This window comes from Triturus cristatus, chromosome 10, assembly GCF_964204655.1.
Source record: "Triturus cristatus chromosome 10, aTriCri1.1, whole genome shotgun sequence".
NCBI classification, from domain to species: Eukaryota; Metazoa; Chordata; class Amphibia; order Caudata; family Salamandridae; genus Triturus; species Triturus cristatus.
Genome location: NC_140593.1, coordinates 79,016,772 through 79,030,976, shown reverse-complemented (window position 1 = coordinate 79,030,976; position 14,205 = coordinate 79,016,772). Strand labels below are relative to the sequence as shown.

At 47.6% G+C, this 14,205-nt stretch overlaps 1 protein-coding gene across 4 annotated transcripts in view; it reads right to left on the bottom strand.

The window, feature by feature from the left end:
- KAT2B (lysine acetyltransferase 2B) overlaps positions 1-3,539 on the bottom strand; it is a 271,057-nt gene extending 267,518 nt beyond the window's left edge. For all 4 annotated transcript variants that reach the window (XM_085630459.1, XM_085630461.1, XM_085630460.1 and 1 more), the window contains exon 1: positions 3,149-3,539. In XM_085630459.1, the coding sequence (XP_085486585.1) occupies positions 3,149-3,409 (261 nt within the window). In that variant the 5' untranslated portion in view covers positions 3,410-3,539. The remainder of the gene's footprint in view (positions 1-3,148) is intronic.
- Between the last annotated feature and the right edge of the window lie 10,666 nt (positions 3,540-14,205).

Sequence of the window (14,205 nt, the reverse complement as noted above, 5' to 3'; positions counted from 1 at the left end):
AAAGATCTGCCTCTCCATCTCTTCTTCCGAATTCTGGACACATTTCCAAGTTGTGATGACTGAGCGGAGATTTCTCCCTTGAACATAATGAACATTTTTATTGGAACCCAATTCAGCTCAAGTAGTTCCTTGGACACCGACTGCCATTTTGGGATATCCAAGGTGAGCTTTGCAAGCGCATTCTGCACTAATTTCAATTTGGCTTCAGTGTTATTGTTAGTCTCTACTGGATACACCAAGAGTTATTCCATTTCACTGCTGTCTGACCCCTTAATCAATTTAAATCCTGCCCTAGTACCGTACACCTCACCATCTTCCAGTTCATCCCTTTGTACCCACGTGGTACATACAGGGAGACACAAAAACAGGTGAGAGGGAGGAAGAACACAGGGACATACCACCGCAAACTAACAATCCACAAAAACGTCAGTCAAGAGGCCAACGCCCTGGTAGTTGCGCTTTATAAGTACTACTCAATTATGAAAATTTGAATGCAAAATCAGATGCTCATGTTATTTAGTAAAACCTTTATTTTGCCAACCCCCTAGCGGCTAATTCACAGAAGTGGCATGAAGGATTTGGAAAACAAACTAAAGAAATATATCATGCTCAACGTTCTGAGTCCAGAGTCTTTTCTTTGCTGCTCCTCAACCACTTAAGCACTCTTTCAGTTGCTGACAGATGTCTCTTTAGAATACTTTCTATTTGTTTGGGTTAAAAGTACTGGTAGGTTTAACAAACATCATCTAACAAAGGTTTGTCATGTTTTGTTTCCTCCAAATACCCACACTGTCACTTTAAAGCAGCTCCAGAGATGTAATACAAGTGCCCATAAGAAGCCTCCCAAATTCCTGGCACGTTCTCTAGCGTCCTCTTTACTCGGTCTACCTACTAGCATGCAACAGCAAGCATCATCTTGGAGGCAGAAAACACCCACATATGCCAGCCTATTACCCTCCGTCGCTTCTGTACCAGATAGCCCCCTTTATACTAGTTTCTTAAAAACTACAGGCTGTTAAGAATCATTTAAGCATGGTTTTGGAACTAGATTTAGCATGTCGCCTCTTGCACACATTGTATGTATTTCTGAAGTCATAGCAAACTCTGCTCATTGATTATTTATTGGAAGTTTGTTGATGAATTGCCGCTACATTACTCGACTTACAGGTAGCAAACTTTACAGTTTGTTTACACGAGCTTTGTTTACACCCTCTGGTTTCTGAGTTTTCTTTCTAACCTGGATCATTGCTGTGGTACACCTTTTGCCGTCACATTGCAAGCCGGTACATACCATCTACACTGTGTACTTTTCACTTTTTGATTGCCTAGTTCTCGGCATACCAAGGGCAACTCAGGAAATTTGTATAACAGTACTGCTTTGCACTTTGTCTCTTAACAACTACTTCAGAAGCATACAAGTAAATGCCACAGACATCTGCATGCATGCACACCCTGGTGCAGCATTTACGCGGTATCCCTTCGCTGCATTTCTCTTTACATACCAGAAGTACTTATTACGATGAGACCATCTACGAAACAGTCAAATTATACCAATTTACTAAGTTATCCCTAGTATGCTGAGTAGTTGAAAACCCAGAAGTTTTCACATCGATAACACACCATTATACCATGACAAAGATAGAAGTCTATGTTTTTCTTTCTAAAGACGTGAAGATCTGTCTTAGAAACACCCATTCTAGTCTCACTGGGGGAAGTGAGTTCCTTTTCACAGTAAGCTGCTACTGTTTTTTTTTTCTCCATTTAATTGATAGTAGAATTCAGTTTCAGTTCTGTTCACCTGAATTAGCTCACTGGGTTTAGTTCATTGATAATTCTCACACTGCTAGAAATAAACACCCTAATCTATAAATACCTAGACCAGCTATGTCATTACCACTGCTTAAAGTGGGTTGGCTGTAGAGAGGGTGTGCACTGCTTAACGGTTATGTTGCGTACTCGATAACAAGAGTTTTAATAAAGAATGTTCTTAACCTTGCATAGCACATTCTTGCGACGATAATATAATCCTTATTTTACTGATTAAATACACAACTGCATTTACGTAACCAAGACTAACATGACTGGTGGCGATTTATTGATTTTCTTGCTTTTCAGGCAGAGTACTCTAACTTTTCCCTGATCATCTCATAACTGACAATTTCTTTACATTCCGGCCGCATATACCTCAGCATAAATACTGATTGAATACTGCTGATTCTTTGACAGGTCTGCACATTGTAAATACAGAAACCTCACAAACCGCCTTACTGATAGTCTGGGGATTTATCAATATCTAAAATGGTCTGTGATGATTCAGCAGTAGTTTTTCGTCTTGTAGTTTGAGTACACCCTCAGTGCTGACTGTTCATTCTAGACGGCGTCATTATTGAGTATTTGGCTAGACCTCTTCCTGAAAAGAATACATCTCAAATGTGCCTATTCCTGAGGGATTACTAAAGAAAATATTAATCAGGTATCAAAGTACGAAAAATGTTGTCTTTGCTGATTGAATTTATTTTAGATAAATTCTCTCCTCTAAGATTACAATAAGCACATGCAAGTATACGATACGATGGAGAGACACTGCTATCAGTTCCCCTTGCAGGTACACTGTACCACCATGCAACTCTCTTTGAAGAGTTGGTTTTCTGAAGATCATTGATTGGTTACTACAAGTTCCCACTCTTGCAGATAAAGGACACCAAAGATGCCCCTCAATGTTTAGGATTTATTAAGTTAGTTATTATTTTCTCACCTTGCAGAGTATACACCACCCAACTTCCCTTTTGTTACCTAGGTCATTTCATTTTCATGATTTATTAAATCCGGTATGATTTATTGGCGAGTTTTTATCTGTTCACTTTACAGGGATAGTACACCCAGACGAGCCTACTTTTAATGATTGAGTTTTTATCATTTCACCTTCCGAGGAGAGTAGACCCCCAACGTCACTTTCTTTATCCATATCACTACTTATCGATAACTGATTGATAATATGAATTAATGATGACTTTTTATTTGTCAGCCCTGCAGGGACATGACACCCCAGATATGAATTAATAATGAGTATATATGTGCTGGCCGTGCAGCGGCATCACCCCCAGCCCCTCCATGTTTATGCCTTATGAACGGGCTTCTAGGCGCTCACCTTGCAGGCGGAGTAGACCCCCAGCTTCTCCAGCTTCTTGCCCCACAGGCCGGAGCGGAGCTGCGCCTTCTTCTGTGCGATGCGGGCCGGCCCGGGCCCTGCTGCCTCGGCCGCTGCGGGCCCCGGGCTCTCCCCGGCCCCGCTGGCCGGCGCCGCGGAGCCCGGCGCCGGGGAGCCCTGCGGAGAGGCCCCGGCGCTGGAGGCCAGCAGCAGGGCCCCGCCGGTGGCCGGTACCGGCGCCGCCCCCAGGGCCTCGGCCATGGCCGCCGTCTGCCTCAGCGGGAGCCGCCCTGCCCCCTCGGGGGCCTTCCAGAGCCGGGGACGCCGACCATCCTGCCTGGGCGGGGACGGGAGGCGGCCTGGCGCGGCTGCCCTGCACCTGCTCACGGCCCCCGCATCACAGGCCGGGTCCGCGGCCCGCCTCCTGCCGCTGCCCCCTGCCCGCCCCGCTCCGAGCCTCGGCTCACACCCAGCGCCGCTGTACTGGAGCAGCCCCGGCGGTGTCTCCTCCCCAGGGCCCGGCCTCCCGCCCCTCTCCTGGTGCACTGCCGCCGCGCGGCTCGGCCTCTCCTGGTGCGCTGCAGCCGGCGCACTACGACCAGCGCTCTACGGCCCAGCCTCTCCTCTCCTGGTGCGCTGCAGCCAGCACTCCTGGGCCCTACCTCTCCTGCCTCACTCCAGGGCCCGGACTCTCCTGCCACACTCCAGGTCCCTGACTCTCCTGCCACACTCCAGGTCCCTGACTCTTCTTGTCACACACCCAGAACCTTCTCTCCCGGGCCCTGCCTCTGCTGGCACAGTATGGTCTGCGCACTAGGGCCCTACCTCTTATCACACGCCATCTGCTTCCCCTCCAGGGCCCTGCCTCTCCTGCACACTACTGCCTGCATTCTAGGGCCCTGCCTCTAGTCACACACCCAGTGCCTTCTCTCCAGGGCCCTGCCTCTCCTGGCACAGTACGGTGTGCACACTAGGGCCCTGCCTCTAGTCGCACACCCCGGTGCATCCTCTCCAAGCACCTGCCTCGCCTGGCACTCTACGGGCTGGCCTCTACTGGCACAGCACCGTGTTCTACACACAGGGGCCCCGCATCTCCTGGCACACTGCAGCCGCCACACTCCAGAGAGACCTCCCTCTTGTCATACACTCAGTGCCTTTTCCCCAGGGCCCTGTCTCTTATCACACCCCCAGTGCCTCTGCTCTAGGGCCCTGCCTCTTATCACACCCCAAGTGCCTCCTCTCCAGATCCCTGTCTCTTATTTTATTTATCACACCCCAGTGACTCCTCTTTAGAGCCCTGCCTCATATCACACGCCTAGTTCCTCCTCTCTAGGGCCCTGCCTCTCCTGGCACACTACAGCCTGCACTCCAGGGACATCCCTTTTATTGCCACACACCCACTGTCTCCTCTCCAGGGACCTCCCTCTCCTGGTACACTACAGTCTGCATTCTAGGGGTCTACCTCTCCTGGACACTCCAGCCTGCACTTCAGGGCCCTACAGGGCCCTACCTCTTGTTGTCACACACCCAGTGCCTCCTCTCCAGGACTCTGCCTCTTATCACACCCCCGGTGCCTCCTCTCTTGGGTCTTGCCTCTTCTGGCACACTGCACTCCACTCCCCATCTTGTTGTCACACACCCAGTGCCTCATCTCTAGAGCCCTGTCTCTTCTGGCACACTGAAGCCTGCACACCAGGGTCCTGACTAATTGTAACACACAGCGCTTTCTCTCAAGGGCCCTGCCTCTTATCATACCCCAAGTGCCTCCTCTCCAGGGCCATGCCTCTTATTACACTCCCAGCGCCTCCATCCTCTCTAGGGCCGTGCCTCTTATCACACCTAGTGCAGGCTGTAGTGTTCCAAGAGTGGCAGGGCCCTGGAGAAGAGTCTCCAGGGCCCTGCCACTCCTGGAACACTACAGCCTGCACTCCAGGGCCCTACCCCTTGTTGTCCCACACCCACTGCCTCCTTTCCAGGGCCCTGCCTCTCCTGGTACACTACAGCCTGCATTCTAGGGCCATGACTTATTGTCACTCAAACAGTGCCTTCTTCCGAGGGCCTTGCCTCTTCTAACATACTAAAGCCTTCACTCCAGGGGCCTGACTCTCCTGGTACACTACAGTCTCCCTTCTAAGGCCCTGACTTATTGTCACGCACCCAGTGCCTTCTCTTCAGGGCCCTGCCTCTTCTGAGAAACGACATCCTGCACTCCTGAGCCTTACCTCTCCTGGCACACTATAGCACGATGCATGCTAGAGCCCTGCCTTGTATCTCATAGTCTGCTTCCTCTCCAGGACCAGACAACTTCTGGGCACTACAGCCTACACGCTGGGGCCCTGTCTCTCTTAGCACACTGTAGCCTCCAAAGGAGGGCCTTAACTCTTATCGCACAGTTGCGAGAGCTGTTTTTCTTTTCTCATTTAAAAGCATTATAAACTGAGCTTATTCTAACTTAAACTCTCCTACATCTTGCATCGATGTCACAATACACCACATGACTACCAATGTTCTTTCTAGTTCTAAATAGAGAATTGTAAGCTTTACACTAATAACAGAGAGAGTTCCCAAAGACATTTATTTCTCTAAAAAAGGACACCCCAACTGTCTCAGGATATTGTTATTCAATCAGTCCTGAAACACACAAGACGTGATGGGAGACATGCTCACAAATTGTCTGACCGCTGGCAGTCTCTCAGGGTAGCATCTCAACCCATTGTACTTTTTCCCACCATGCCACATCTGTTTGGACCCAGTCATATGCAAATCAGTTTTGATCCTGCTTCTCATCTGAGCAGTGGAGCCAGAACTGCCATGCTAGGTCCTCCCTGAACCAGAACACAAGCAGCCTAGGACCAGTTTCGCCCTAGTTATGGGCTCTTCATTGGTTTCAGTAATATATTGAGCATCAGACCCACATCTTCACTGTGACCCACATCTGGGCATACCCATGCCACTTTGGGTGGTACATGAAACACACAAAAGGTGTTGGGAGCAATACTTGCTATTTGTCTAACACTGGCAATCGCTCGGGTAGCATCCCAACCCATCATTCTTTTACCCACCATGCCACCTCAGATTATATCCGGCCATATGCAAATCAGTCTTGACTCTGCTCTTCATGGAAACAGTCCAGGTCCTCCCTGAACCAAAACACAAGCAACTCAGGACCAGTTCCGCCCTAGTAATGTGCACAAGAGCCAGGTACAGCTTGGTTCCATTGACACAGTGAGCATGGGACCCACTTCTGGGCATACCAATGCCTCTTAGGGCAGTACATGAAACACCCAAAAAGTGATGGGAGGAATACTTGCAATTTGTCTAACCACTAGCAATCGCTCGTGGTAGCATACCAACTCATCGTACATTTTCCTACCATGCCACCTCAGTTTGGACCCAGCCATATGTGAATCAGTCTTGACTCTCCTCCTCATGGGAACCGTCCAGCCGAACTGCCAGGCCAGGTCTCCCTGAACCATAAAACAAACATCCTGGGACCGGTTTTGACCTAGTTATAAGCTCATCAGCTGAGTACAGCTTGGTTGCACTGACACAGTGAGCATGAGATCCACCTCTGGAGATATCCATGGGTATCATTTTAGACCAGATGATCTCTGTTTCTGCCAAAAAGGCCAAGCCTACTGTTAGACCTGGCACCATCGGCGTGGGTCTCCCTTCCATTTTTCGCTGTTGTCTCCTCTGTTTTTGCTGGTGTTAGATGCTCTGGGCGCTGTGCCACTGCCATTCAGTGCCACAGCGCAAATGCTCCCGGTGTAAATATGACATGTGACTTGGTATGTCCATGATTGGCTTATTTGGTTTACCTGTTAGTCTCTAGTAGCGTGGCCTGTGTGTGCCCAGGGCTGGTAAACCAAATGCTGCTGGTGGGCCTGCAGCACTGGTTTGCGCCACCCACAGAAGCAGCTTGTAAAGTGTGTCTCAGACCTGCCACTGCAGAGTCTGTGTGCAGTCCAGAACTGCCATCTTGGCTGTGAAGTGCACCCACTTCCCAGCCCCTGAACCATCCCTTGGCATCATGTAAGTCACCCCGATGGTAGGGTGCATTGTATGTGTAAGGTAGGACATGCCTTGGTATGTGTAGCATGTCCTGGTAGTGAATTACACCCAATTTAGTTTTTCACTACTGCAAGGCTACCTGTTCCCCATAGGCCTGAATGGGCAGTTTTGATTATTACATTCTATAATCCTAACTGAGCCTAGGAACATGGTAGAAAAACGAATTTAGTATGCCTGAGCTCAGAATATTAAAATATATCTTTTAGTGAAGTTTATTTTTATATTCTGTGTTTTAGAAAGTAGGTATTTTCTTGCCTAAGCCTTACAGTGTGCTCTGCTGTTATGTGTATTGGCTGTCTGGTTTTGGAGAGACGTGGCAGTCTGAGTCAGACCTGGGTTGAATAGAGAGATCTGCATTTGGAGTATGGGGAGGGGTAGCTCCTTGACCTGAATAGGGGGGAGACCAAACCATATATTAAGAAAGTGGTATAAGAACCACGACTTGATTAGACACAGTGCCTAGAGCACGTAGAATCGCTGGGATCCCATGGAACCACCCAAGGTAGTGACACAGGGGACCCACGGGGGACGCGTGCAGTATGAGAACACTACATACAATCCTGGGGACTCCCCAAGCAATGGAGAGTCAGGGCACGTCTGGAGCAACCAAGTAAGCCGATTTAAAGTTACAGTTCCCTCCTCAGGGACCCACAGGTCGACGGACCAGTGATCGCGAAGGGACCTCGAGAGGAATCACAAAATACTAGCCCACGGAACACTTGTGGAGTGTTGGCCAGTAATCTTCGGTGGAATCACTGCTCGGGGTCTGGACTACAAGTAGCCCAAAGCACAGCCTCAGGGATCGCCAAAAAGCATATGCTGCTGCAAATGTGTACGGTGTCCAGGGGTTCGGGTTGCACGGTCCCCACGAGGACTGCGGATCTCAGGTTTGCTGAGAGCACTGGTTGGCCTCGGGGAAGCTTAGGAACCCACCTCCTGTCAACCAAAATCTTCGGAGTCCGTCAGGAGCTGCCTAGATGCAAACCGGTCAGATGGGTTTTAGGTGCCTGGCTTGCAGGGGAGTAACTCCTTTACTCCAACCAGTGTAGTGTAGATAGTTGAAGTACTTGGTTTCTGTAGCAGAGTTTCGTCCAGGTAAAATCTACAGTCCTGTAGCCAGGGGTTCCTACTTTATACCCAAGGAAGGGGTGGGACAAACTCTGGGGACCCACCTATGGAAGGGTCAGGACAGAGGGGTGCCTACACCATGTCCTTTGTCCAGTTTCGCACCAGAGCAGGGGCTGGTAGCCCCTGCAACCGGTTGGAGCTGGACTATGCACAGGGACACCAAATGTGCCCCCGGTGCAGACATCAAAGCACTCTCAGAGTGCACCCACCCAGCCCCAATACACTAAAGCCTGTCTGGGAGGTGGTCACACCTCCCTGTGACAGGAAACCTATTGTCCAGCCTTCCCCTGCTGGAGTTTCGTCCAGCAGCAGGAGGGCAGACTCGTGTCTGTGGCTGGCAGCATCCATTTTGTTATGCCAGGGTTCTGTAAAGCAGGTCCAGGGTGTACCGGTGTTGTTATATTTCTTCCTATAGTAGGGTGGAATCATACCTCCCACACCAGTTACTGGTGTGGAGGTATGATTCCAAAGTGTTTGACACCAAACAAGACATGTTTCCAGGCAGCCGTTTTAAAGTTCGTATTTATCGCAATGTTATAATGCACTTAAGTATATATGGTTTGGCTGCATCACAAACAACCCCAGAATAGAGGTTCTGAAGGCTGCAGAGGGACTCTGCTCATGCATGGGCACCCTCTCACATAAAACCCAGCACCCTGCCTTCAGGATTGATAAGGCCTGCCATTTTTTTTTATTTTGAAGATTTTATATAGCGCTGGCTAGACCCAGAGGTATCAGAGCGCTTTACAAGATAAGGATAGTATAAGGCACATAGGGTAAAAAGCATATGAAAGGTAGTGCAACAAAAATTTACAAAGTACAGACAACATGAGCACTATACAAAACCAGATAAATAAACAGGAGCTATACATTTAAGTAATTAGGTAAATGGTGAAACAGGAGAACAGGGTATAAAATTACTGAACAAATATCGTGTGATAGATAAGAAATCAGGAGTAGGACAGGGGTTAGGAACCCCAATAATAATTGAGGAGGTGGGTTTTGAGGTCTTTTTTTAAACTAGAATAGGAGGGATTGCAGCGCAGGTTTTTTGGGAGGGCATTCCAGATAATAGGGACATTGCCAGAGAAGGAGCAAGATTGTGTAGCTTTCTTTTTATGCAGAGGTGGGATTAGGAGTAGGGTGTTGGTGCTTCTCAGAGTTCGAGTGGAGCCCGCAGTGTGGAGTTTCTTTGAGAGGTAGTGCGGAGTGTTTTGGTGGAGGACTTTATGAGTAATGCAGGCGGTTTTGTAGGCAGATCTGCCTTCGATAGGGAGCCATTTAAGAGATTTGAGAGCCGGGGATATATGATCGAAGCGTTTGTAGTCTGTGATGAGTCTGGTTGAGCACAGCTTTGATTGGAGCTAGGTGTACTTTGGGGATTCCATTAAGGATGGCATTACCATAATCAATACGTGACAGAACAAGCGACTGAAATCATCGGTGGGTATGAATGGTTTAATTTTCTTGAGGTGACGGAGAGTGAAGAGGGCTCCTTTGGCAGAGTTTTTGATGTGAACATTAAGGGTTAGGGTGTTGTCGATAGTGATGCCAAGAGATTTGACGGAGTTGGACAGGGTGAGTGAGCAATTGAGTGCATTGAGGTCAGGGATCCATGATTGAACGGGTAGAGGGTTATTTTTGGGGTAGAAGAGAATGATTTCGGTTTTGTTAGGGTTGAGTTTGAGATGATTGGAATGGAACCATGTTTGGATCTTGGTAAGGGTGTTGTTCAGGTGTAAGATGTCAGCATGAGTTTTAATCTTGTAATAGATTTGGGTGTCATCGGCGTAGATGTGGTAATTTATGCCTGCTTGGTTAAGAATGAGGGTGAGCGGTTCCATAAAGAGGTTAAAGAGGGAGGGAGAGAGAATAGATCTTTGGGGGACTCCAAGGGAGACAGGAGTGGGGGTGGAGAGACAGTTTTGAATTTTGATTTGCTGAGTACGGTGTTGTAGATAAGAGATGAACCATTTGTAGGCGGTGCCATTAAGGCCGAAACGGTTCCTAAGCACATTAAGTAGGGCTGAATGGTTGACTGTATTGAATGCTGCGGAGAGATCAAGAAGGATAAGAAGGCAGGTCTCGCCATTGTCACGTGATTGATGGATGTCATCTATGACATTGAGCATTGCCGTTTCGGTGCTGCAGCCTTTTCTGAAGCCAGATTGAAAGGGGTCGAGAAGGTTGAAATTTTCTATGTTTTTGTCTAGTTGTAGTAGGACACATTTTTCAAGTACCTTTGAGAGAAGGGGGAGGTTAGTGATGGGGCGGAGATTATTTAGGTCATTGGGGTCAGCATTGGGGTTTTTGATTATGGGCGAGATTTGACCAAGCTGAAGGGAGGAGGGGACACAGCCCGTGGAGAGAGAGGTGTTGATGATTGTGGTCCAGAATGGGGTGATGATGTGCCTAAGGGCAGGGACAAGGTTGGAGGGTATTGGGTCTTTTGTGTGGGAGGACGGTTTTAGATTGCCAATTATATTGAGGACTTCAAGCTCAGTGACGGGGAGAAAGTTGAGCAAGGAGGCATTGTTCTTAAGTTGAGATTTAGGGGAGTTGGTTACTGGAGCTGTGGAAAGTGAGAGGCCTGTGGAGTGGTGGGGGGGTATGGAAATGGGCGGGAGAGGAGGCTCGCCGGGGAGCGGTAGGATAGAGGGCAGAGGAGAGTGTGTGTCGTCTGGAAGGCCGCCATAGGAGTGACTGATAGGTTTATATGTGCAGTGATAAGGATAGATATAGTGAACTTATATCTAAGTAAGGGGTGCATGCCCCACCTTACACAGGCTGCTGTAACAGTCCTGTTGTGTCATTTTGAATGATCTCCCAGGGGTGGCATAATACATACTGCAGCCCCTGAGAGGCTTCTGGGGTACCTATGCCCTGGATACATAGTATACCATATACTAGGGACTGATAAGGGTACCCCAGAATCCAATCTGGAGTGTACCTAAAGTACATGAACAACCAATTTAGGGAGAAAGCAGATAGACTAAGTCGAAAACCAGCAAAACACCAGGTAAAAAGTGGGGGGAGCCATGCAGTCAGATTCCACCTTCCTACATCCCCTGTCTCAGCAAGCCCATTACCAACTATGTTTGTAAGAGATTTATTTTGATTGTAAAGGCCTGGGGTAGGATAAACAAATTAAAGGAATGTCATACATGGCAAGCCATATCCAGTTTATTTAGCTTGTGTGTAATGGGTTTATTACAAAAGTGATAGAACGCCGTTCAGTGTTTGACTTCTGACAGCAGGCTGTCCTGATGATAGTCTCATAGATTTATTTATCAGACAGGTCAGCTGGTGCCATCTGTCAGTAGGGGCATGGGCAACAGCTGTCCCTGCTAGTGGGAGAAGAGGGCACATTGGGCTGGATCCCACTTGGAATATCTCTCCAGAGATCCTAATTGGATGTTTGAAAATGGTTTTTCAGAGCCCGTATGTTTATAAGGATATCAGCTGGGTTAAGGCCTGAGACAGCTTCTAATGAGAAATGTATCAAGAAGATCAGCTTTTAGGTCTGGCCTAGAGTAGAGTTTAGCTGTCTTCTCATCAACCTCCTGTTGTGCAAACATATATATATATATAGGTCCATATGTGTATGTATGTGTATATATATTTACAAGAAAAACAACGGTTACAGAGGCGTTATAGTTAGGGTCAGATTTTACTCCTACAAAACCAAAGAAATTCAGACGTTATAGTTAGCGGAGTTAATTATAACTCGGGCCCCCGCTGAACACCGCTTATGACCTCACATATTACATCACTCGTGACATAGTGAGTACTTGTATGGGTGAGTGAGTGAGTGGCTGTGTTGAGAGGCTGTATGGGTGAGTGAGTAGGTATGTGAGTGACTGTAGGTAAATAAATGGGTGCATGAGTAGGTGTATGGGTGAGGATGTGGCTATATGACTGGCTGTATGGGTGAGTGACTGGTTGTATGAGTGGCTGTATGGGGAGTGAATGGTTGTGTGAGTGGCTCTATGGAGGAGTGAGTGGGTGTGTGAGTATGGGTCTGTGAATGGATATGTGAGTGGTTGTGTGAGTGGGTGTACGAGAGGTTGTATGGGGTGTGAGTGTTTCTGTGGATGGTGTCATTAGTGATGTCATTTGAGATGTCATCAGTGATGCTGCTGACCATGTCATGAGTGATGTAATATGTGAGTATTATGAAATAGAGGAGGGGCAGTTTGGCCCACCCTCCATGGGCCGATTTCAGCCCCAGGGACTCCATCCCCCGAGGTCCGTTCATGTGTGCTCACAGTGTCCACTAAGGCCATGGGGGAAGCCTCAATGCCCCCGCTGTCCCTGCCGGCTTGCCGCCTCCTGCCAGAGCCAGCATTGCTTTTAGACATAAGGAGCTGCTAAACATGCAGCTCCCTCTGTCTAAAACCAATTCTGCTCCATATATAAATATATATATATATATATATATATATATATATATATTGCCAAGTCACAGCAAACACTCTGCTTCCTGCAAGTGAGAGCTTCAAAAATACTCTAGCTTGCCGGAAGCAGAGCAGAACTGTATATATATATATATCGGTGAGCAAGGCTGCTAGTCAGCTGAAACGCGTTCGAGAAGGCCAAAATAAAATAATTTTGAGCCAGCTACACAAGGCGTCGTCATCCTTAATGGGAAAAGGAATATTGGAGGAAAGTTACGGGACCTACTCCTGTGAGGTCCAAAAGAGGCGACGCGACTCTCGAGTGGAAGGCAGCGGTATACGCACAGGAGAGTGTGTGGAAATATATATATATATATATATATATATATATATATATATATATATATATGGTTACCACAATCCTGTGAGCGATCCTGTCACGATCAAAGCAGGTACGGACCACGACGTGGAGGTAGATATCCTTTATTGCAGACTGACATGTGCAAGTTCAGGTGCATATAGTTTACAAGCGAGTGCCCAGCCTGATGCGTTTCGACTGCCGAACGGCAGTCTTGATCACATATATATATATATTCACTGAAAACACCAAAGTTTACAGGGACGGTATAGTTAGGCTCGGATTTCACTTATACAAAACCAGTGAAATTCAGCAGTTACTCAGCTAATTATAACTTACGCCCCGCAATGCACTGCTTATAACCTCACATATTACATTACTCACGGCATGGACATTGATATCACTGCTAAAATCACTGATGACATCTCGAATGACATCACTGATGACATCATCAAACAAGTGTGTTTTTAAGAGTTTATGGGTGTTAAACATATATAATAACCTACTACAAAAGTTAAATTAGTATACTAGGTGAACTACTGAGTGATTCTACTTCTCACATATATGTGAGTGGCTGTGTGATTGTATGTATTCTTGTGTGTATGGGAGTAGCTGTGTGGTTGAGTGAGATACTGTGTGAGGGGTTCGTTGGTAAATGAGTGGGTATGTCAGTGGCTGTATCAGTGACTGTATGGGTGAGTGAGTGGGTGTCTGAATGGCTGAATGTCTGGGTGTGTAAATGTCTGTATGGGTAAGTGAGTGGCTTTTTGAGTGGGTGTTTGATTAAGTGAGTTGGTGTGAGAGTGGCTGCATGGGTGAGTGAGCGGATGTGTGAGTGCTTGTATAGATGTTTGAGTGGGTATGTAAGTGTGTGATTGGTTGTATGGGTATGTGAGTTGCTGTGTTGAGAGGCTAAAGGGGTGAGTGAATGGGTGTGTCAGTGACTGTGTAGGTAATTAAGTGGGTGTGTGAGTAGCAGTATGGGTGAGTGTCTGGCTATGTGAATGGCTGTACGAGTGAGTGACTGGATGTATAAGTGGCTGTATGGGTGAGTGAATGGTTACAGAGTGGTGGCGAAAGGGGATATGGCCTCAGAAGTC